The sequence below is a fragment of the Solea solea genome, chromosome 4, assembly GCF_958295425.1.
Source record: "Solea solea chromosome 4, fSolSol10.1, whole genome shotgun sequence".
NCBI classification, from domain to species: Eukaryota; Metazoa; Chordata; class Actinopteri; order Pleuronectiformes; family Soleidae; genus Solea; species Solea solea.
The window spans coordinates 13,594,812-13,620,235 of record NC_081137.1 but is presented as its reverse complement, the minus strand read 5'-3'; the positions used below and the strand labels follow the sequence as shown (position 1 = coordinate 13,620,235).

Here is a 25,424-nt window from a genome sequence, read left to right as displayed (position 1 = left end):
AAGGCTGACAGGAGGAGGCCCGCCGCCGCTCCCTCCACCTCCTCCTCCTCTGCCCCTTCCACCTCCAAAAGGCAGCGCACCGGGCCCTGGGCGCCGCTCGCTTTGTCTGGTTTCAGAGGTCTCGTGTGCCAGCTGGAGGAAACACACACTCAACCACAACAGACAGGGCAACCAGAGAGCTCATCCTGCCAGAGGTCATATCTGTCTGTCTGTGTGTGTGTGTGTGTGTGTGTCTGTGTGTAATAGATATCTGTCGGCATCAATAAAACATTAATTGGCTTCTTTTTTTTAAATCATACTGTATGTAAAAAAAACTGCACAAAGTGACGCACATGCACAGAGGTTAATTTCTACAGAAAATTACAGCCGAGTGGAAAATCATCAAAAAGATTTATATACTGTACAGCCCTTTGTTTGTAAATCTCAAACAATGGGGTGACAGAAGATTGATCTCTCTCACACACACACAGGTGCGTGCATGCATACACACATTCTTGTACAGCTCTCTTAGTGAAGACACTCAGGAGACGATGCATTCCCTGACCCCTTATCCTCACCTTAATCACAACTAAAAGCCTTACCTGAACGAACCCGAACCCTTGAAAACAAGTCTTAATGTAAAAAAAAAAAGGCCCATTAAAGTTCTTACGATCAGCCACAATGTCCCCACTTTGCCAAAATGTACAAGCCAAAGATATTCATACACAAGTACACACACCACGCCTAGCATACAGTTGACAGTTAATCATTTCAAACCAAAAATTGCAAGTTGCAACAACACAATTACCAAATACTTTTCTTTTTTTTTTTTACCAAATTGTTCAGCCTTACTTGTACCGTATCTTATTGGTTTTTACAGTAATGCTGTTTACCTCCCCCTGGCCTCATCATTTAAAGAGCACCATAATACAATATATATGCAAAAACACAATAGTGAATGTTGATGTTCCTGGAGCACCATGGACCAACATTTATCAAATACTAATAAGCTGGAGAGGGAAAGGATCATGATATACACACACACACACACACACACACACACACACAGTTGGTTAGCACAGTTGGTTCAGGTAAGTATCAGTGTGGATGCAGACGTCTAAGGAAACGGTCTGGCTCTTTAGAACACGACAACAAAGCTCTACACATCAGTCAAGGCTCATTCTTTAGAAAAGGTCCACATTCAGCAACAGCTCTCCACACAGTGTTCGTGATTTCTCTGATTATAAACCAACCTCCCCTACATTCTGACTCCAACCACAGGCTATGTGAATGACTGTGGGGGGTGGTGGTTTGTTTCAATTTCCCACTCACCATCCCACCCCTCCTCTCCTCTCAGGGGCAGTGAGTTGGTTCGGTGCCAATCTGCACCCCCATCTTCCCCCACACTGCCCTGCTTTTTGCTTGCGAGAGAGGGAAAAAAAAAAAAAAAACGACTGGTAGATAAGAAATATCTGATGTGCTGCTGCATGAGTGCCCACCGCCGCCCACCCCCACACTCCAAAATATTCAGTGGTTTTGAGGGTTTGCACATGACAGTGACAGTGGCTGCACACACACACAGGAAGTACACAGCTATGTTTCCATGTGAGTGACTGACGGATGAGGCGCTGGAGCGAAAGACGGCGTCCACAAATAAACAAATAATTCAAGCAAATTGACACCAAAAAGAGAGGACACACGAGGTCAAACAGAGAAATCAAACATCCGCTTTATCCACTGCCAACCTCTCAGCACTTACTCACACTACCATTACAGACAAAGCACACAAAATAGAACATGACCCTGAATCAACCACTGAACTCGTGCTTCACAAGTCTTTCCAGCTGTAGATACAGGACTCTTATGCGTACAAAAAAAATATAATAAAAGCTTTATACTAGGATCATTTGTTTGATTGTAATAAAGGTAATCAGTTACGGTTACTATTCTTGACTATGTGAAAGATATTTTAGACAGAAAACTGAACGATGTGTTATCAATGACTGAATTGATAAAAAACCTCATCCATGGTGTCTATATTACCACAAGGTGGCAGCAGCAGCAGTAGCAAGCCTTTGGTTAGTGGACAGCACATGTATACGCAGAAGTGATGGAATTTACGTGGTTTATTGAATGCATCTTGAAGCCAAACATGCTGTGGACCCTGTAAAAGTGACGTAAAATACCTTGCTCACTGAATCGACATCTTAAATGTATTTTAGCTGCTCGTGTTCACGGCTCACAGCTCAACACACAGTGACCCACCCCCACATTACTCAGTACTCCCACTAGCTGTCATTTTTGCTTGAAATATCCTTCCATATTTTGTATCCTCTACAATCACAACACTGACCACCACTGGTGTCAAACCAGTGCATTGAGAAAAGAATTATGTGAAACAGTCAAAGAAACACATTAGACATTGTCACACAAAGTTGAGTTGGAAGCCTCCTTTTTAACAGTGCATCATCATTTCTCCAAACTCTTGGAGATGGATGACAATATTATAGATAGTGGCTTTTAAAATGTACTAATCAGATATCAGCAAACATGCCAAGATCCGTCAATAGGACTATAGAATAATGACTAAAGTAAGCTGAATAAGCTGCAACCTCCTTGACTTCTATGCTAGTGCCCCACAGCTATATTTTGATACTTGTTTATTTTGCACAAGGGAGATATTTTATATCCACATCTGCTGCAACATGAGTATGAAAAATATTATGTCAATTTCCCTACAGAAGAGACGAATGGTGCATTTCCACTAGCACGACTCGACTCGACTCGCCTCAGCACGGCATGGCAGGCGGAGTCTGTGCTCCGGTCATGCAGGAAGTACTGAACAAATCTGTTTAATTAACTGATTCTAATGATTCAATACATCGAAAATAACTGCTTTACAAGTCACTAGGTTATTAGGACACTAGGACACGGTTATTGGCCCAAACACTCCCAATATATCGGCATACCAGATAGCGGCAAAAAGCCCAATATCGTGCATCCATACAATAATCTCCAGCTATACATTTTTGTCTAACTTGCTGCTTTGTTCTGTAGGTTGATGGTAGTGGGGGTAGGGGTGGCAGCAGGGACTAGCAATGACTATGCATTATTAAAAAGCCCTGAGTGCACCAGCGATGAATGTCCGCCTGTTAAATGTGGATGTCTGAAAACATATGGGGGTCTTTATTAATTTATTTAATCACTTATTTAGCTTTATTGTTTGTTATTGACAGGGTTTTTTTGGGTTTTTTTTTAAGTCAAATGGTGTGAAAGGCCCCTTGGGTTAAATCATTAGTCTCTCCTCTGAAGTGTAGACAAAATGCGTCAGAGTCATTTGTCTACCAATTAAAATCGACTGTGACTCTCTCTCTCCATCTGACTTTAGTTGTAGCTTTGCATGCGAGTGTCATCAGCTTTATTGTTAACACTTCCCACCAACAAATGACTTCTCATCATGGAGCTTTTTTACTGTAGTGCATGAATGTGTCTTTTTTTTCCCTCCCAGCATGTGCTCTGGCAAACAACATCCTCACTCACCTCATTTGACCCACATTTGCCCCAAACCCCTTTACCATGCATTCGAACAGACCCTGTCTGTCTGTGTGGCTGACCACTATGACATATGAGTGTGTGTCTATCAGAAGTGTAGAAGAAGGGACAAAGAAAGAGGGATGGAGGGAGGGAGGGAGAGATAGAGAGAGAGAGAGCACACGAGAGAGAAAGAGAGGGAGGGAGTGGGTCTCAGACACATAGAGGATTCATCACATGCCAGCTGAAATTTCTTTGATCTATTTAGGTCAATGTGAAAATCATCCGAATCATGCCGTGATTGGACAGACACCAGATAATTATACCTGACACACACACACACACACACACACGTTTGCACACCTATTCTTCTGAGGACGCTGCTTTGACTGCCATTCATTTGGACAGCCCGAACAAAGTGTCATCCTCCCATAACCAGGTTAATGTTTCACCATAACACAATTCACATCTCAACCCTAAACTTAACCAGTTGCTCAGAAATGTAAGTTCTGTCTCATTAGGAGCCAGTTTGGGACTACCATGAGGACTCCATGGGTCTCCATGAGGACTACTGGTATTGGTAAGGTCCAATCAAGGTACCAAATACAAGTACACATAGACAAACACGTGTACTTTATGCAGTTTGCTAATTATTGCCTCTGCCAAGATTATGCTGTCTGTCTGTCTGTATCACTTGCAAAGGACATATTGGATGGAGTTTGGGAGATGTAGGTCATGGTCTATGGAAGAAAATATTAGATTTTATTTGTTTTTCAGATTGATATAGGTAATTTTTTTGGTTAACGATTGTTAACTTTGCAAGACATGCAAGTGTATTGACACTGTGGGAAACTGAGCGGCCTTAGAGGAAGTTTGCATTCTCCAAGTCTTTCCTACTTTGTTGTAATTGAGGTTTTGACCAACCTCATCTTTTCATTATCAATAAAAATGGAAAATACTACACTCGATTACTTATTTGGGCTATATAATGTCAGAAACCTTTGAAAATGTCATTGCTTCCCAAACATCCAATGTCTGTCAAAGATATTCAGTTTCAAACAAACAAACAATAACATAGGTTAGGTTATAATTAAAACTGATAACCATCAAATTAATTGGTAATTCATTTAGTCATCAATAAAAAAATTATTGAATAATTGCAGCCATTCTACACACACCTAAATACCCAGAGACCAGATATGGCTGCACCTCATATGCATGCATTCTGCTGTATATGAACCCACTGACTGACGTCATCTGCACACTCCGTTAACTAAAAAGCCTCCATCAGCTTTAATTTTACATGTCCACATTCAATCCATTAAAAAGTGGACGGACGGAACAACTGCGATGCATCTACATAAAGAACTACTGCACTCTAGTGTTGTATCTCTGCCAATGCAAGTAAAGAAGCTCAAGAGAGGATCACTTTAAGCAATGTCAAGTTGAAGCAAAACGTCCAAAAATGTCCATTATTCTCATGAGTAGCAATGTATCCTCTTGTATCATAGGGTGAGAACATCCGTTCATGACCAATCAATTGAACTTCACATGTAAAACTGTTCCCTCTTTAATGCTACGCAACAATGTCATTTAGTGACCAGGGCAATAACTGGCAATTTGAAACAATGCAATCAGCGAATCGCAAATGTGTTGTAATGTGTTACATTTGTATTCTCGCATGTTCTATGCAAATTACAAATAACAATGAACAACACGAGCAAACGCATGTGGAAATAATCCATCCAAAAAGGCACAGGTGTACATGGCTTAAATCACAAACAAAACAACCACTCCTCAAACAAACATAAAAGGCTCATGAGGGATTATAAATAATACACTAAGCTGTCATGGTTAAACATGTCCACCTGAGGACGCTCTTTTAATCTTCTTAATATCCCACAATCTCTCTGGATCCCCTCCAGCCACAGTGAGCTCTCACTAGGATTAGGTCTCACTCGGCATGCGGCGCCATTCACCCGTTTACCTGAGGGGGAGCGTTTTACTCTGATAAAGAATGTATGAGAGTTACAGGGAGGCAGCAGTACAGGGAAGGAGCTCTCCATAGATCTGATTAGTTTCTTTGTTTTTAAAACAAAACAAACAAAAAAAACACCACACCTCTGCATCATAGTCTTCTCATAAATATCTTTAACGTAAAATACTTCTACATTGTGGTTTTTTGAGGGTTCAAGTCATTAACACTTCATGCTCTGGTTTTGTCACCTCACCACAAATAAGTGGCAGTGAAAACTAGGGCTGTAATAATTATTGTGACATGTATTTTCTTCACTAGTCATAGGACAAAGGTTTCAAGATAATAAAGCAACGTTTCTGCATTAAAATAATCTAAAGACAGTGACACTAATGTTATGTATTTTGTTGAGTAAGTGCACTTACATTAGAAATCTGTATTTCAAGTTAATGGATTGTTCCAATTTGGTCACCTTTGCCCACATCTGCTGTAACCGCCTATGAAACATCAGAGTTCTAAGTAGTAAACCTTTTGTTTTCTCTTTCTATTGTGTTGTGTCTTGCTGTTTCCTGACATCACTAGAACAAGTTTTTTTGTTCATGTTTTGACTTGGTATGGAGCCCCAGACATGACATGGGGGAAAAAAAAAAACATACCAATACCAATTAATTCCCATGAAATAAGCACAATGTAATCCATCCATCTTCTACCGCTTTATCCTCCACATGAGGGTCGGGGCAAACTAAGTTGTCCTCCTGAGCGGACAATGACAAAACCAAAGCATCTGAAAATGAGCGTGTGGACAGGTTCTACAGCGTAGGTGACAGAGCACTGAAAAAAATCTGCAGACTCACTCACTTAGATGTTACATCATGTTTGCGGGAAACGGAATATCTTCAGAGCATTGTGCCAACTAGAGGTGGGCAAGATATATTGTCTAAGATAATATCGTGATTGTGGTTTTAAAGATATGCAAATTGCCCTCGTTCAAACACATTTTGACAAACTTGTAGTACTACTTTAAAAGTTTTATTTTTCTGCTTATCGTGTTCAAAACGCAAATCATGTTTTACCAATTTCAAATGATTTGAATTGCCTATAATAACCAAGTACAAAGTGACAGGTGTTTGCTTTGACATAAAAAGGAGGGAAATAAAAATCTCTTCCGTGTTGAAATCATAGATAAAACGGGGACAGTGAAAGTAACACAGTCCGAGAACCAGTACTAATAGGAGCAGAGGAGGTGGTGGTCGTGCAGACCTACAAATATCTTGGGCTGTGGCTGGACAACAAGCTGGACTGGACAAGCAACACAAGGCAACTCAGAGCCGGTTGTACTTTCTGAGGAGGCTACGATCGTTTGACATCTGCAAGAAGCTCCTGTGGATGTTCTACCAGTCTGTGGTCGCCAGTGTTCTCTCCTACACTGTGGTGCGCTGGGGCGGGAGAACTACTAAGGCAGACCTCCACAGACTGGAAAAACTCATCAGACGGGCCGGCCACCCTCTGCACACTGTCATCAGCAGCCAGAGGAGCCACAGAAGCCACAGCAACAGGCTGCTCCTCCCAAACAACAGGACCAACAGGCTGGGGGACTCGTTTGTCCCCCCGGGCCATCAAACTGTACAACTCCTCATTGGGGGGGAGGAGTGCGAACAAACAAGCAGTACAAACTAAACAATGTATATATGTATACATATATATATTACATGCATAGTGTATTTTTTATCTCATATTCATATTGTATTTTATTTTAAAAAATGTTAATCTATATTTTATTGTGTTTGTATGTGGTACCTGGGGTGTCTGTCTGTCTGTCTGTCTGTATGTCTGTCTGTCTGTCTGTCGAGACAGGCGAGTCTGATGCATTTAGGAACAGCACTGCCGAAAGCCGTGATTGCGAGCAACGAGCCACATCACGACCCCTGTGGCCGTATTTCAGTTCAGTGACTGTGGTCCGGTCATACAGGAAGTGATGAACACATCTTTTTAATTGACTGATTCTAATGGTTCAGTTACACTGAAAACAACTGCTTTACAAGTCACTTGTCACTAGTTTGTGTGTGTGTCGCGCGTAAAACGAAATCACGGCAGTTTCATGCAGCCGTGCTGTGATGACCCAGACCACGTTGAGGAGGTGACTATGTAGTATTGAAAATCCACGTAGAGCCGAGCCGTGCTGAGCCGAGCCGAGGCGGGACCATGTAGTGGACCAGTGTCTGATCTTATAAAGAACACTCAGCAAACAGCATTAACTTTCCATTTAAATGGTCTCACATTAAAACAAATGATAACTTAATACTTTTAAACCTGGACCTACAGGCTTAGTGAAGCTGCTGGTGCTTCGATTACACAGAAAGACACTCGATACCCACATGTGGAGCTTCTGTGACCTGAAACTCTAACTTCTCACTGACAGATAAGCAGTGAGTAGGCTTTCACTCATGGCAGTCTAAAACTGAATAAACTATAACAATAACATTATCCCTGTAGCACTGACTGACTGACAAAGCAAAACGTGGTTTCTATAATCAAATTCATACGACGCTTTCGATTCACCTTTCTGTGTCTCGTACTCGGTTGCCTTCTTCAATAAGAGGAAGTGAAAATGTGTGACTGTAGCAAAGGATATCCTCAGGATAAAAAGTGAGTCGCGATTCGCACAGGTGTTTTTATGCCACTGCTGTACGTCAGTGAAAGCCTCTTTTCCATTTAATTCCCCGTGTGCAGCCGACCACAGAAATAGCTTTTTTTAGAACACCACAGAAGGCACAGTGTGACAGGCAAGAATCAGGCGTCACATCATAGCTCTGAGGAAAAATACCCTTGTGTTCAGGGGTGGGAAACAACGTCATGTGTAATATAAATCTTCTGCTGTGACATTTATAAAAGTCTGAGGCTGAGTCCACAATATTCAATAAAACCTGTGTGGTTCAAGCACTGCTATCTGACATAGCAACACAAATGGACATGATTGTGCTCCATTCTCCAAGATGTACATTTTTGGGGGAGAAAGCATTAGACTAAAGCTGCATAATATACTACAAATGAATTTTGAACAGCTTTGTTGTTGATCATTGGCATTTGGATTGGAATGATGTGACTGGAAGTTGATATTATATATTAGCAATGTCTTGAATAATATGGTGTAAATAGACATTTTTCACAGCAGATTATATGTGAACATGTATAGTGTAGACTTTTGCACAATACTGTACACACACACGCACACGCACACGCACACACACACACACACACACACACACACACACACACACACACACAGTCCATCCATGGAAGTCATTAGTAGTCAGCTAATCAGAAGAGGAATGGTATTTTCAGCCATTTCACAATGAGAAAACAACATTCACAGTGTCAAATGCCAGACAGACAGACAGATAGATAGAGACAGACCAATGCATATATGCATTGGTTTTGCTTTGAAATCAGCTACACAGCCATAATGCCCTCAGGGGAAAGATGTGTACTGTATATAGGGAACAGGATGAAGTACACTTTCTGCTACTATCAGTAGAGTGGTTACCATAACTTAAACATTACCTGTGTGTTCTATTTTCTGTCGTACAGGCCTGACAAAAATGTGATTTTCTTTTGACCTTTGCCAAATGACAATCAAGAACAGCAGAGTTAGATCAACGTTACATTCACACACGTAGGACCCCTGAGTGGTTTGTTCATTTCACAGCGGTTGCATGAATCAGTTAACTGACAGGAAAACCACCACTCTCTGTCAGACGCGCCTCCAACGAGCATCTGCTCATCTCAAATTATTTTGAGAAGATGCAAGTTTGCCTTTCTTTTACCACTGTGTTCCCTGAGTAAATTCCTCCAAGCCACACTGTGTAGTTTCATGAAAGAGCTCTCTCGGTTTTGTTTGGTTTGGCAAGCCTTATATTCATTGTGAGTAAGGTGTATTCCTGCCCTGTCTCACGGGAGATTGAAACAGTAGCACGGATGTTTTGTTGAATGAACTGTACAACTTTAGTTCTAGATGACCATCTTTTCCACTCCCCTGGTGCCTTTCCCTGTTCCTCCTGAGGTGAAAATATTCCCAGCATAGCTATGATTCTACTCCTGAAAAAATTGGAGGTCCACACCTTTGTTGATTCAAGAAATAGACATATATGTGCAATGTGTCAATGTCCCAATGGAGAGTAAAGCCTGCCCCTTACCAGAGGATTTTCAAGTCTGACTTCGTTGTAAAACCGTGGAACAAAACAGACACAACGAACTCCGTAAACCAATTTTCAATGTGTTAATACTTAGAAAGCACAGATTAGATGATCCAGTCAAGGCGCAAGACCACCCACTTGGTGTTTAATCAAACGATTTCAGGGATTTGGGATCTCACAGAAACTCGTGACATGCAAGGACTATACAATTGTATTCAGCCCGAGAGATAATTTTATCTCTTTCCTGCTCCTCCATTGACACACTTATTAAGTTACCCAGCCTGTGAAAGAAATATACAGACTTTGAAAACACAGAGCCAGAACCGGGGGGGGGGAAATCAGAGGAAATCAGTACTGCGGATTTCAATGGAAAATCATCCATAAATTATGTACCGCATAATAGGGCTGCAATGATTATTCGATTAATCGATTATTAATCCATCCATCTCCTACTGGCATTTATTACTAAATTAAGTGTCAACTAGCGTCTTCAATGTTTCTTTGCTCCATATAACAAAGAAATCATTAAAACTGAACCATTTTGGTTTATGGACAAAATGAGGCATTTGAGAAGCAACATTTTTTTAGGTTTGAGAAACATTGATCAACAATTTTACAGCATTTTCAGCCTTATGAAAGTAATTAGTTGCAGCACTCCCGTGTAATTTTTAGCGCTCTTCGTATACAACTTTGAAATAGTCCAATGTTCTGGAGCTGTTCCATGGGTAAATCAATTCATTTTATTAAATAAAAATAGTATCCATTGCTTTTTACTAATATATCTTAACATGACAGATCTTCAAGTGTGTTTCTTTATTTAATTTATTAGCTTGTTTTGATCTGAATTTAGTTTGACCTCCTTTTTTATTTCGGCTGTAATTGAGTTTGACACCCCTGATATAACTGGATCACACTGACAGTATTGTACAGTAGTGAAACTATGAGCTTTGTGGTTTATTCATTCATTCATCTATCTATTTTTGAAATGTTTAAGTTTTGTTTAATAGGTTCCTGCGTCCACTAATCACTGTCAGCAAGTTAAAAAGGAAAACCAAATACTTGCCGTTTTATCTTTACACATTCCTGCTTTTATTACTCAAGAGTATCAGCAGTTCATGACTGTTGGCTGACGACAGGAGGACACTGCATAACAAAACTTTCTGTGGAGGTGAGTGGGAGAAGTGTAAGCCCGAAAGAAATTAGATTTCTTAGATCTTACAAGTGAAAAATCCCAGTTCAAGTCAAGTTTTATGACACATACTGTCAAGTGATTTGGAGAAAAAAGAATTCAACACACACACACAGGAAATGACCTTGATGTTATATAGGCAGATGAATGCTGCACACGAGGCGGTATTTAACAACAACTCTGTTAGCCCTGGCCTCACATTTCACACTTGTGGTGTGTATAAAGGTCAAGTTCTGCAAAAACAGTTATTTACCTCCTGCATTATAAACTGGACAGTGATGCTGCAAAACCTCGTTGCTCTCCTTCTCTTCACAGACAGCACGCCTCTTTCCCTCCACAACCATGACAACACTTCCATCACCAAGGTAACACGGGGGACAAATCGGACCGCTCAGGCAACTATTTTAGATGTGAGATTTGACTGCATCTGAGGAGCTTTGAAGAATATGAATAACTGGTCCCTCGACTACTCCTCCACAGCACATAAAGCAACTATAAAATCAAATCAAACATTATCTGTCGAGTTTCTTGGACATGAAATGCATTAAATGTGTTTAGAACATGACACAAAATCAGTAGTACGGTGCAAAAGAGCATACAATTTAATAATTTATTAATTGTAGTAATCACTTAATAATCAATTAAATGACATAAGCAAAGTTTTCCAAATTCCAGTTTAAGTCATAATAATTCTATTTAATAAACTTCATTATATAAAATGAAAAAGATGTAGCAAATCCTTTTGAGGATCATCAAATAATCATTGGGAGTCAAATTAGTTCACAGATGCTGATTAAGTCCATCAGTTCCACACAACTCTCTGCGTTTCTCAGCATAGCTGTGTTTAGTTCTCGTGTCACCTGGCGACATTCCAGCACTGCACACAAGAAGTGATTGACTCTATGTCAAGTCGGACGCATGCAACAGCAATATTGCGATGGTAAAGTGAGACGCTGCATACAGGTTGGAGGATCGCCGAAAACAAAGAAACACCCATAAAAAAGTGAATTCTACCATTCAAAAAACCTTTTAGCAGTTGGATGGGAAAAATGCTTCTGAACTCCCACCCACTCCCTCAGTCAGGTCTGATAGTATTGCTTGACGAGTCTATTTTCAAATAAGGGATACAGCATAATTGCTGTTACATCATTTCTGTTCACAAAGACCAAACGGAGGCACAAAAACAACTAAAAGAAATCACCTGAAGTTACTCACTGCAGCTTTAAAACAGACTGACAAAGTGTTGGATGATTAACAGTTTTATCACAGCTGGCTAAATGCTGTGCAACCTTTTCAGCTTTCTTCGATGAGGTGGTCACATATGGTTTTGCACATTTCGGCCTACATGTACATTCTCAGAAGACTGTCTACCACAGTCTAAAACCTGCACAGCACAGTAAAGCAGTGGAGTGTGTGACTGTGTCCAGTAAAAACACATACAGGAAGCAGCATACAGTCAGACCCAGAATACTATAGTTTATGAGTGAAGTGCAAACAAACCGTTGAGTGTTAAAATGGAAACAACATGACAGGCTCATAGTTCCCCTGTTGCACATGCTTCACAGGTCTGAACAGGCCCTATGTCTCTGAGGGAAGAAGCGCCAACCCAAAGCAAAAGGAGAAATATGTGTGTCATCATGTTCAAAAATCACTCACTCAAGAGTGACAACATCTGCTCTCATTGACACTTTCTTTATCCCTCTGCACATTTTGACAGAAAAAAAAAACAACCTTTCAATTTCCCCATTAAAAATAATCAGCGTGTCATGTTTGTTTTATTTTTGTGTATAAGGAGATGTGAAAACATTACAACAAACGTCTTGCTAAACCCGTTGGCTGACACTTTTTTTTTTAACCTCAAAAAATGATTGCAGCAAGTGGTGAAAAATGCTTTTCCGCAAAGTCATTCCGAGTTTGATCATTATGTCAATTTGCATAATGTCAAATATATTCATCTGACCTCTCAGTTTAGTATATGGCAATTTAATTTGAGAGCTTTTTTAAAAATGAATATCAACTTGAAATTAGTTCCCTAAATGTAAATATGTTGTGTTTCTTTGTTGGTTTCCTCTGTGACTATGACAAAGCAAGTAGGGCTGAAATAATTACTCGATTAATCGGTTTGTGTGTTTTTTCTAAAAGAATAAAAAAAAAATATATATGAATATTTTCGGGTTTCTTTGCTCCATATAACAAAGAAATCATAAACACTGAATCATTTTGGTTTGTGGACAAAAAAAAACATGTGAGAACATCATCATTTCCAGATTTGAAAAACACTGATCAACCTCTGGCATTTTATGGCGCAAATCCAGAAAATAATCATTAGTTGTAGACTCGATGGGACCATCACTCTAAAGACTTTATTTCCAAAATAATACCTCCAGTACAGTAAAACTAAAGTACTTGTAAGTATTAGTGTTTATATTTATGTGGAGAGTCATCTAAACATTGTTGTCAGAGTTTTCAGAATAGTTTACATCAGACATCTGCCACGTCAGTTTCAAACAGTCTTATCTACATACAGTGAAATGTGCTGGACTTTGCACAGGAAGTTTTATTCTCGTCTTGGTGTTTTCTAGGGCTGTAAAGTCCCGGTCGACTGGTCAATTAATCAGTCGATATGTTCTAGTTCGACTCAAATTTTGATAAGTCGACTTTTTGTCGTGTTAATTTCATTTGATTTCATCTGGAGGAACGTACCAAGTGCTAATGGGGGTGTTTTCAGAGCACCCCTGTTCCACAGATCACAGCGTGTCTTCAGAGAACACCCCCCTTATTTTCAGTGTTTTGGATTAGCCCAACCCACAAGACTACAGAATGTCCGGTGGTTTTATTTAATGTTGAGCTACAATCAGTCGTCCTCTAACATCCATGTCAGAGACATCACAGTGTGGCAACATTTTACAAAAATAGATGGCGATAAAAAAGTCAAATGCAAAGTTTGCCAGCAACAGTTTGCATATCAAGGCGCGACTACAAACATATCATATAAGAAGGTAAGCTAACTTGTCTTCGTTATGTTGCTCCGTCCGTTTTGAGTACATGATCATATCAGAATTGGCATATTTCAATGTTTTAGTCTATTGATTTGTTTTATGAGACAAATCATCTAAATATTCCTCAACAGTTGATATCACGCTGATATCAACGTAGTATAGTATAGTATAGTATAGTATATAGTATTATATTTTCGGAAATCATGCTCTATGATATTGTGCAGATGCACGTGATGCAAAAAGCCGTCAGACCCCCCCGATTAGTCGATTATGAGTCGAAATTTCAGGGCTTCAGTCGACCATGAATTTCTTTGGTTGATTACAGCCCTAGTGTTTTCTGAACTGCACCTGCTTAACAAAGAAGTGTGTAGAGATAAGAGGATGAAGAAACTGTGCTCTCAGCTCTTCATGCTGTTAATTGATTGACTCGACAAAATTTAAAGTAAATGATCACATTTGTCTTGCCCATGAAATCTGAGCACCAATGACTCATCCAGCTTTCAAGGGATGCTTCAGGTTTTGAGAAGTGTGGTTGCATGAGGTACTGACACGATATGCTCCATGGTCTATGGGGCAGACTTTAAGAGAGATCTAACAGAAATGGACAGGTTTATTCAATTGAAGCATAGCCTGATATTGCTAGCTTTACTAGACTCACAGAGCCTAGCTTTAACAGCCGACTCACACGTACACAGTATAACTGAATCGCTTCGCATTAGGGATGGGAATCGGTATTGGTCTGATACTAATCCAAAAATCCTATACATATCGCATGTTTCACTATGCACAGGCTGTAAAAATATAAATAAATATTAGCAAAAGCAAATGAGGAGACAAGCAGCAAAGGATGGAAGTGAACATGGGTTGCTGCAGAGGGCATTTTACCCATGGGGCACCAGCTCTAACCTACTATCCAATGCCCTGCCGATATTTTGTCAGCCATGTTTCTATCGAGTGGAATGGTTCAGTTTGGTACAGTATGGTACATCATTTTTTGCGTTACCAATGAGAAAAAAGGCAGCTGGATGTCATTACCCAAAATTGTACCAGAAACCCCAATGTCGTTTCGTTGTGATCACACCGGTACATCAGCCCACACCCCACCAACCAAGGTACTGTTCTATGCTATGTTATGCTACGTCATGCCACGTCATCCTACGCCATGCTGCCGGAGTCCATAAACATGGAGCGAGTGAAAAAAAACAGCTAATGCACTGCAAAAACAGGAAAACGTCTAGCCGACAGCGTGAAAGCAACACTAGTATAGAGAGCAAGAGACTGTTTAGCACAGTCTCCAACATTGTCTCCAACCCTAAGAAAACAAAAAGAAACGCTCGTTTTCATGAGAAAGAACCTGCCATTGATGTTTCAGTGAACATTCTGGATAACAACAGGTCACCCAGTAGAATGAGAGTGAAATAAAAGTTTACAAATAAGTTGTGATTTCTGTTTATTCTATGTGTTTGACTTACAGTACTTAATCTACTTGTTTGTTCTCAGTTCCAGCTGTTATATGTATGTATTTTTTGTTAGATTTGAGTTCCTGTTTGCACTAAACATTTACAAAAAAACACAAAAAAACAAATGTTTCTTCTTCGTCATGTACTTCTGAATCATACCATGGCGGAAACAAGTGCACTCAACAATGGCGGACACAGAGGACATCACATCACCATCTCCTCTTGCTACATAGTTGGCCATGACAGACACTGCTTTTGTAACCTCCAAGAAACATACTTTCCAGTCCAATACTTTAAGTAACTGGAATGGCTGATAACTGGTCTGGTCATCTCTCTTCATAGCGGTCTGCGGCACACCGACACAAATAGATGAGACTTCATCACCAGGGGGAAACCATTTTCATTTTCAGACTCACTCAGAGATTTTTCAATCAACAATTGTATAGAAACATACCAACACAAAGCTTGTAGTACCAGTCCTGCAATTACAGTGGATTATACCCTAACACTGCGCTGTGACTCAGAGGTGAATCAGGACCCAAACAGAGAGACAAGACCTATGACTTCACATTCAGAGGACCGGATGAATGACCTCTTCCAAGCAAACAAAGGCATGGACATGAGCAAGATCCCTGGCAGAGGCCCACCGTTGGTGGCAGAGGCCCCGAAAAGATACTCCACATTTTCCCACAGCTCCACACACCCTCCAATGATTTATCTCCCATCGAGTCTTTCCACTGATTCTCTCAGAGGACAGAGCAACATCAATATCCTTCTGGATATAAAAGATGGAATAGACTTAAAGACTTACAGGAAGTGTTTATTCTCACTGACCCACAGAGTAATGAGAACTTACAAACCATTAACTGTTATCATGTTAATTCATGTCAAATTCACTATGAGCTAAAAGGAACTAAGTATTCCACATACTCCAGACTAAAGGAGAGACCAGACTGGGCCACAAGGTTGTGGCACAAAAATGTTCCGTCTGCTGAAAAGAAACTTCCTCAATCTATTCTCAAATTTAAATTAGTCACTCACTCGGGACTCATGACAAGCTGAAGAAGTTAATGTTGCCACACTTCTGAGGAAGTGAGTGCGTCTCCCAGAGGAGAAGCAAATCTCTGCTTTGTATGTCGACTGATAACGGGGGGGGGGGGGGGGGGGACATGTAGCCTAGCAACATGTAATGGAGAAAATAAGCCACACTATAGAGCTGTGCAATAATTCATTAACAATAGAGCTACGGGTGGTTGACGTCATACAAAACCACACCGTTTGGGCAGGAAGCCATGCCATTCAGTTCTACAGTCATACTGTATGTAAAGGGCAGGCAAATTGTCTGTTCATGAGCTGTTTTCATATAAAATAAGTGAAGACAGTGGACATCCCGTGCCCCGGGATACCAACAATCAGGGACAAGAGTGATGGGAATCCACAGGCAACAGATTCTGCTCATGTAGTCATCACCTCATTTATTATCTTGTTTAGTTTACACGCATTGCAATGTGTAAGCTTTCGAGGGGAAGTGTACGGAATCACATCCATCCATTTATCCATGATCTACCGCTTTATCCTCCACATGAGGCAAAGAGCAAAAAGCCAGGTACACCCTGGACAGGTCGCCAGTCCACACATTCACACCTATCATTATTAAATTCTGTTCTATTTTCAATTTTTCTATGTGCTATCCAAATAAATACATTCAGGAAAGAAAACATACTGTATCTTTTAAGTTCCATTCTTTTACTGGAAGAATATAGTTTGAACTGAAGGTTGAATTGAAAAACCAATCACCAAAATCCAAAAATACAGTATCTGTAAATCTGGAAAATTTTAAATGAGACTTTTTTTTTTTTTAATTTTTCAGCCCTACATCACAGTTCCTATGAACACACAACATAAGTGTATTCACACAGGGAAAATGCACTCTAATGCATCCGCAATAAATCAGCAACACTATGATAGCATTGCATTGGTTTACATGACCTATTTATCTTTATGGTCTATCTTTTCATGGTTTGCCCCGATCTGAATAGTATACTGTTGCAGCATACAATGTAGTTCATCTGATATCTACAAAAACACTCGCTGAGAGCAGATATTTGACTTTAGGTCTGGTCCTGAGCCAAAAATGAAGGCAGGATCTCTTTACTGACATGATGATGGAGGAACTGGCAAGAGGAAGAAATTATGTCCAAAAAAAAAATGTCACTGACCAATGTGACCAGACTTGCACACTTTACTTGTTAATACATAGACACTCTCAGCTAAAGGCACAAGTCACCTGAGATGACAACACAGAAAAAAAGTTTCTGAACAAAATAAAGGATAATATGCAAATAAAGAAGTATGTTGGTAGCACAAAAAAAACACTGTTCTCTGTGCATTATTTGAATTTTTTAACTTTTACCTACAGTAATACCTTGTTTAAATAGGAATTTTAACAGACCTAAATTACCAACCACTTTATTAGGAACACCTACTCAACTGCTTGTTAGCGTGAACATCTACCTGCTGAAGTTCAAACTGAGCATCAAAATGTGGCATGTTTGTTGGTGTTTATGCCAGAGATCCGAGGAGAACGACCAGACTGGATGGAAATGACACAACCAAGGTATGAAGAAGACCATCTCTGAACTAACACATTGAACTTTGAAGTAGATGGGCTATAGCAGCAGAAGACCACAACAGGTGCCACCCCTGACACTTATGGTGCTTTTCCATTATACAGTTCTAGCACTTCTGGGCTCGGCTCGACTCTATTCTACTCTGGTTTTTTTGCCAGGTACTTTTTTTTACCCACCTACTGCACACCACAGTAACACCATAATCAAATTTGCTGATGACACCACATTGGTAGGACTCATCTCTGGGAGGAAGAGTCCGCCTACAGGGACGAGGTGGAGCAGCTGACAATGTGGTGTTAGAGTCATAACCTAATCCTCAACACTACAAAGACGAAGGAGCTAATAGTGGACTTCAGGAAGAGAAAGGACAATATCCAGTCAATGGGGGGACTGTGTGATGAGGATACCAGACATTCGCTTCTTAGGAGTCCAAATCAGCGAGGACCTGACCTGGTCGGGACCCATCTCACCCTGGACAGACACTGTTTGTGCATGCCATGCTATGACGACCCCCATCCACGTTGAGAAGGTGCTTGAAAGTAACGGAAAGCCACGTGACTAATAACCAAACTGAGGACAGGCTGAGTTGAGTAGAGCCGAGTAGTGCTATAACATATACATATACATATATATATACATATACATATACATATACATATATATATATATATATATATACACACACACACACACACACATATATATATATACATATACATATACATACATACATACATATATATATATATATATATATATATATATATATATATATATATATATATATATATATAAGGTAAAGTAGCATTAATCGGGAGTCCTGTGTGAATACAATTAATGATAGAGCTTTAAAACCACCAAGGTGATCATTTTGAGGTGTGGTGGGCATGGGGGCACCAAATTATAATCTGGTCAAGGGCACCAAATTGGCTAGGGCCACCCCTGTACAATCAAAGTCCAATGCAAGGCTTGAACTGAATAATAAAAGTAAAATATATGTAAATATGACGCGTGACACTCGACTTGAAGGAGTCAGTTTTTAACATTACCTGCAGATGAGGAGTCTTCGTGGTCGGAGCTCAGGTAGCCGTCACTTCTTCGGTCTGGTGTGCTGCACCCGGAGCCCCGCGACGCTCTGCGGTGGATGTGCGGGAAGGACGGGGACAACCTGCCATCGTCGCCGGAGTCGAAGTCCCTGCTGTGGCGGAAAGGCCGCAGGTTGTCCCGGTGTTGAGCGCTCGAGTTGTCCCTGCTGATGCTCTTTGGTGCCAACAAGTTATTCCTGACGAAATTCTCGTTCAGCTCCGGGTCTTCGAATTCCCTGTCGCTGCTCTCCTCGTTGTCATTGCGGAGAGAGACAGTGAGAGGAGCCAGGGTGTCTTTCCTAAAGCTGGGTTTCTGCGGTGGGACGGGGATGGGCACGGGCTTCCCTTTCTTGCCGCCGAATCTGCTCCGCTCGCGGCTGAAGGAGGCGCTGAGCACCGGTGTGATACCTGCCGCCTGGACCTTAACGCCTCCACCGTCAGACACCTTGCTCCTCTCCGCTTCACCCTCACCGTTCCGCCGCAGCGGTTTTCTATTCACATTCTCCGCGTTAGAAAACCCAAATGTTTCGGCATTAAAGTTTTCGTCCTTGCCTTCAAACCTCCCCGCCTCCTCTTGTCTTTTCTGCTGCGCCATGGTGGTCTGCAGGTAGATCACCTTGAATTTCTCCTCCGCCAGAGATTTTTGGAGCCGCTTCAGGTTGGACTTAGAAGCCTCCAACTGAGACTCGATGTCCTCCACGGAGTTAAACTCCATGTGAGGCACTTCTCCGTCCGGAAACTCATTTCTCCAGTGTTTGGCAAATTCCTCCTGTTCCCACATCTCGGGTGTTGACAGCGGGGCTGAGTGAGTCTGTCAACCGCAGCCTCGCAGCGAAGGAGGCGAGAGAAAGGGTTGAAGTCGAACCGTGTCGCAGATACTGAATATCCACCTTCCACACCGTGTCACTCTGTCACCGGGAGAAAAGCAACCCACTGTAATTAACTCCTCCACTTTCTGACCATCTTCAATCTCACACACTGACACAAACTAAGTGCGGGCGGACGTGAGCGCTGAGAGCGAGGCGTGCGTGTGGTGGTGATGCACACAACTTTGAAAAGTTTGCACACTTCCTGTATGTCTTGCTGCGTTTAAGTGCGGCTCGGACAAGTGCGCCAAGCTGACGTTTTTCTGCAGACACATTTCGAAAAACTGTGGCTCAGTTTCTCAAAAACACAAACTGAAAACAGTGAAAAAAGAAAATGAAAGAATATTCAAGTTGGGGGTTAGGTTTGTTTGGATTTAGGCGACAAACACATATTTACTGTGCGAATCAAAACAGGAAAACGGAAACTGTTTATGTTTTGTTTGGCTATTCCTTTGATGTCTCCGTTTCATTTCAACCCAAAATAAACGCAAATACCTTTGCAGTTTCATTTAATGAAGAAGAAATAACAAGAACATGACTAAGATCCTACATGATGTTGTATTAAAATACATATGCATGTTACTGTGTTTTTATGTATATGTTTATTTCAACCAGAGGAGGAAGGAGCTATAAAGTAGCTTGTTAAAAATGTACTCCGAGTAAAAGTTACTTAGTTACTTATTTTAACAAGGTTGGGGTTCTTTCTTGAAGGACAAAGGGACATAAAGTTAGATTGATATTATCTAGACTCAACAGTCTAGATAATATATTATTGTCGAAATATTACAACTTTTTTTTACACCAGTTGACATTCTGCTTTTATCTCTCTAATAAACATGTGATATGACATACAAGTGATACTGAAATAAAAAAAAATCTAACTACACGTGAAGGCAACATTAAATTGGACGCGTGCCAATTTGTCACAATACAAACTTTACCTTTCACTCTATTCTGACAATTATAATATGACATGAAATTATTCTAATACCAAGAGCTGGGCTGAATAAATTATAAAACGTGTTTTTAAACTGCCACAGTGCCATAGAGTTATGTTCACTGGCATGTGTCACCTGGCAGCAGGAAACCACTTCTGTGGTTGTATGTGGTTTTCATGGAGCACACATCCTGGATATGACATGTGTCCATCTCCAGTAATCACCTGTTTGCTTCATTATCTCACGACCAGGGTTGGACAGATGATTGCAAAAGAGCTGTGTTCAGTCAGGGCCATGTGGTGTCTCCTTTCCTCTTGCTGGTGGTTTCAGTGGTTTGTTCTTAAGGAAGTAAAATGATCTTTGTGTGTGTGTGTGTGTGCGTGAGGTTATTGCTATCAGGTATCAGAGGAAACACCACAAACATAAAAGCACACAGTTTACATGCATTCATTTTGTGCAATTTGCCATGTATAAATATATCCTCATTCTCTTGACTCAGACTACTTCACCACTACCCTATTTCACCCGTGAGTCAATATTTTCAGCTAAAATGAAAACTAGTCTAACGCACTGACCAAACACTAAACCTAAAATCAGAGGTGGAAAGTGATGAATTAACATTGAAATTTTATATTTTGTAATTTTACTTTTACCTAAGTATGTTTTTTTGGAAGTACTGTACTTCACTATGTTTTAAATCATATCTGTTACTGAGTAACTAAGAACTAAGAATTAAATATAAGAAATAAAAAACATTCACCCACCAGAAACTTTGGCAGTGAAAGATGAGGACAGGTGAATGAAGAGGACCGGGGAATGATGAGGACAGGTGAATTGGTGTTAATTAAGGTCCCTGAGTGAGTGAGAAAGTTAAAGCCTATGTGACCTTTGAACCATTTTGAACATGTTTTATATATTTTATTTTGTCAGCCCTTTAATTTGTAAAGGTTTGCCTTTAATTCAAAACAATTCATGTGCATAACTAAGTAACTTTTACTCTGAGTACATTTTTAACAAGGTACTTTATCTTGAGTACATTTTTAGACTATAGCACAGTACTTTTACTTGTACTTCAGTAAAAATCTATCAAAAATAGTGGTACTTTTACTTGAGTAGAATATCTCTTTCCACCTCTGCCTAACTGAATGTCAGCAGGAACCTTGCAGCTGCATCCAGATAAAGAGCTTGGTGAGCAGCCAGGGACAAGAGACTTCCAGTAAAACAGAGGAGAATGTTTGCTCTAAAGGCAGAGATGGTAGAGGGTGGAGTCGGAGATGGACACTTGGTATTTTCACATGACGCCTGCTTGGATCCCGGCCCAGAATTGAAAAATCATTTTCCTAAAAGCTTCCAGTAGCCACAGAGGGCATCATTGATCAGCACTGGCTGCAGCTCTGAGAGCCCTGATTGGGTTACAGAAATGAAAAGATGAGGGTGGGGTTACAGCCAGCCTGCAGCCATGAAACTACTAATTCACTACTCAGTAGCATGACATAAAATAGTAGGAAATACACACATATACACACACAGAGTAGATACATATATCTATATCTATATCTATATCTATCTATCTATCTATCTATATATACATATATAGATATATATACGTATGAAAGACAGGTATTCAGTTCAGTAAGCCTATGGAATGCAGAAGGACGACTGTCTGGGCCAAGATCTCACATACTTCAGCGATGTCGTACTTTCATATCAGGTGTCTTCACTCCAGAGATAATGGCACGAGCAGAGAAATGACATAACACACTCACAGCAGCCTTCACATCTCTGGCCTACAGTGTTTTACTGTTTTCAGCCAATGTACACCATTAATAAGGAACGCAACAATACACACACACACCAGCCACTTTATTAGGTACACCTGTTTAACTGCTTGTTTGTCTGTCATTGTTGTTGTTATTTTAAAGCTCCAGTGAGGAACCTCTATCATTTTATCCCAGTGTTGTAATTGAAAGATATGTAAATAAAGTTTAAATGAAGGGGTTTTTTTGTTTTTGTTTTTAATTCATCTGGTGACTGATTTTCTCAACCCCCTGTTGTCTGTGCTTCGTTTCCAAGCTGCATATTCTCTCTCTTTCTCAAGTCATCAGGCAGAAAAGGAGGTCATGCAGTTTCAGACTCCTCCCATCGTACACCCAGAGGCCCCTCCCATCTTTGATCGACTATTACGATGAGTTCATATTCCGTACTCTTCTATTGAAATTCACTCTCTTTGTGGTCTGTCATCTTCCAGACGTCCACAGCGGTCGCTCCTGTGTTGCCAAAATTCTTCAGATGAGACACAATCTGGCAAAACCTGCACCATTGTGTTGCCATTTCCCCAGGATGGACCTGTAACTGTGAACCACCCACAGCTTTGGCTTAATGCCATAGTCATTAATATGAATATTGATATTAATATTAGTTGATTTCACGGTTATTGTGACCATCTGCCATCTTCTATTAGCTTCTGTTACAATTTCTACTACTTTCTGTATTTTACATTTCTGTCATTTACTGTATATGTTTTCACTCATTTTTTATGTGTTTTGAGTCACTTGCTATACAGACTGTAAAGCCCTTTGCGACAAATTATCTTTGTGATGTTGGGCTGTATAAATAAAATAGATTTGTTTTCATCTCATAACTCACACTTGATAAGGTTTTTGCCTCATGTATTTAACTCCTACTCAGTTGCACATGTCCTTAATGTCTAATTTTGTGCGGTGTGTGAGGCAGAACATTCGACAGGATGAAAGACACGATTAAAATCTCCTGCGATGCTGAAACTGCAGCAATTATTCTCTAAAACAGGATCCGGGGTGTGTCTTCTATCAACAGCACTGCACATGTTATCTGCAACATACTGTTGACACAATATATACTCGGGACTTCGTGCACACACATTTTTAGTTACTTCACTTTCAAAGTCACTTTCAAATTCACTAAACCATATAATGCTCTTTTTCTATGAGGGATTATAGGAGTTCATACAGTACATGCATCGCTGGGAATGAAAGTACAAGTAAATTCTCAAGTAATATTTAAATAAACTTGATTAAAGTTAAGATTTGAAAGGTGCTCTGGTCTGACTAATGACCTCTAACAATGGATAGCACACTTAGAATAGTAGTAGTACTACTAGAGCGTAGTAGTAGTATATTTGAGTCCAAGTCATCAAGGTTGAGTCAGACTTGGCTTCAGTGTTTTCACTCCAACAACAACTAACATACACATCTGTCACTATTTCATGGGGAATTTATTAACACAATCGTGAAACAAATGCAAGCACATGCACAAAAATAAATATTGTTGCATTCGTAATATAGTGTTACGACCAGGCCTTGGGGAAAACCTGATATCAACATGAATGAGGAGACTCCCTCTTCCTCTACTGCTAAGAAACAAGCAGCAACAAACTAAACAAACCATTTTAAAAGGTTTATTATTAAAAACAAGCACAAAAAATGTCTGCTGGGATGGTCAGGCCTCCTGTGCAGCACCAATCAGCTCCCAGGATCCACCAAGACACTCCCACACACATCATTTAATCAAGCATGCACACCTGCAACCCATCTCATTCACATGAACACACACACACACACACACACACACACACTAGGAAAAAGCAGCACACCTGATTCAAATGAACGGCTCGTTAGCAGGTTTCTGCAGAGCTTGTTGACGAGCTGAACATTTGAATCAGGTGTGCTGGAGCGGCAGGGAAACATCTAAAACATGCAGGACAGTGGGGGCCCTGAGGGGGGGGGGGCCCAGAAGTGAGAAACAGTGTCTTATGACCACGTTATTTGTGCATATTGCAAAAATAAAAATCCAATAACCACAAAAGAAGTGCACGTCTTCATTCCTCAATACGAGAGTGAAACCACAAGTCCACTGACTGTGTACGTCATTGAGGGGAATGACGCTTTTGTGTTGCCGTTGCTTCGTTGAGTGTGTATTAACGACACTGTGCACTGTGGCAGTTCACTGGCAGAGACTCCCCATGATGTTGACAGGTGAACTGGTGTGAAATAAGGTCCCAGAGTGAGTGAGAAAGTTAAAGCATTTGTGACCTTTGACCCATTCTGACCGATACATTATGTTTTTACATGTTTTAGTTTGTCAGTGTGTTCACTTGTAGAGGTTTTGCCTTTAATTAAAAACAGTTAATGTGAGATTTAAGAACCCAACCATGTTAAAAAAGTAACTTTTAAACAAGCTACTTTCTTGGTTTAACTCGAGTACATTTTAAGACCAGTACTTTTACTTAAGTAAAATTGTCTCAAAATAGTAGTGCTTTTACTCGAGTAGAATATTTCAGTACTCAAATCTGATCAACTTAATGTCAGCAGGAACCTTGCAGCTGCATCTAGAAAAAGAACTTGGAGAGACTTCCAGTAAAACATCCACATCTGACAGGGCTAATGAGCTGAAGATCAAAGTAAAGTCATGAGTCACAAGTGGAGAACGTTCATGGGTGGATTTGCAGCGCCCTCCTGTGGCCACTGGGGGAGGGGGGGGATAAACTACATGACAAAAACAAGCACAACAAAAGATGCACAGCATGAAGGAATCAACTGGA

The 25,424-nt window shown here is 40.5% G+C and overlaps 1 protein-coding gene across 1 annotated transcript in view; it reads right to left on the bottom strand.

Annotated features, from left to right (window-relative positions):
- The window catches only part of abr (ABR activator of RhoGEF and GTPase), a 120,058-nt gene extending 99,974 nt beyond the window's left edge, over positions 1-20,084 (bottom strand). The window contains exon 1 of the mRNA XM_058626979.1: positions 19,006-20,084. Within this exon, the coding sequence (XP_058482962.1) occupies positions 19,006-19,822 (817 nt within the window). The 5' untranslated portion in view covers positions 19,823-20,084. The remainder of the gene's footprint in view (positions 1-19,005) is intronic.
- Between the last annotated feature and the right edge of the window lie 5,340 nt (positions 20,085-25,424).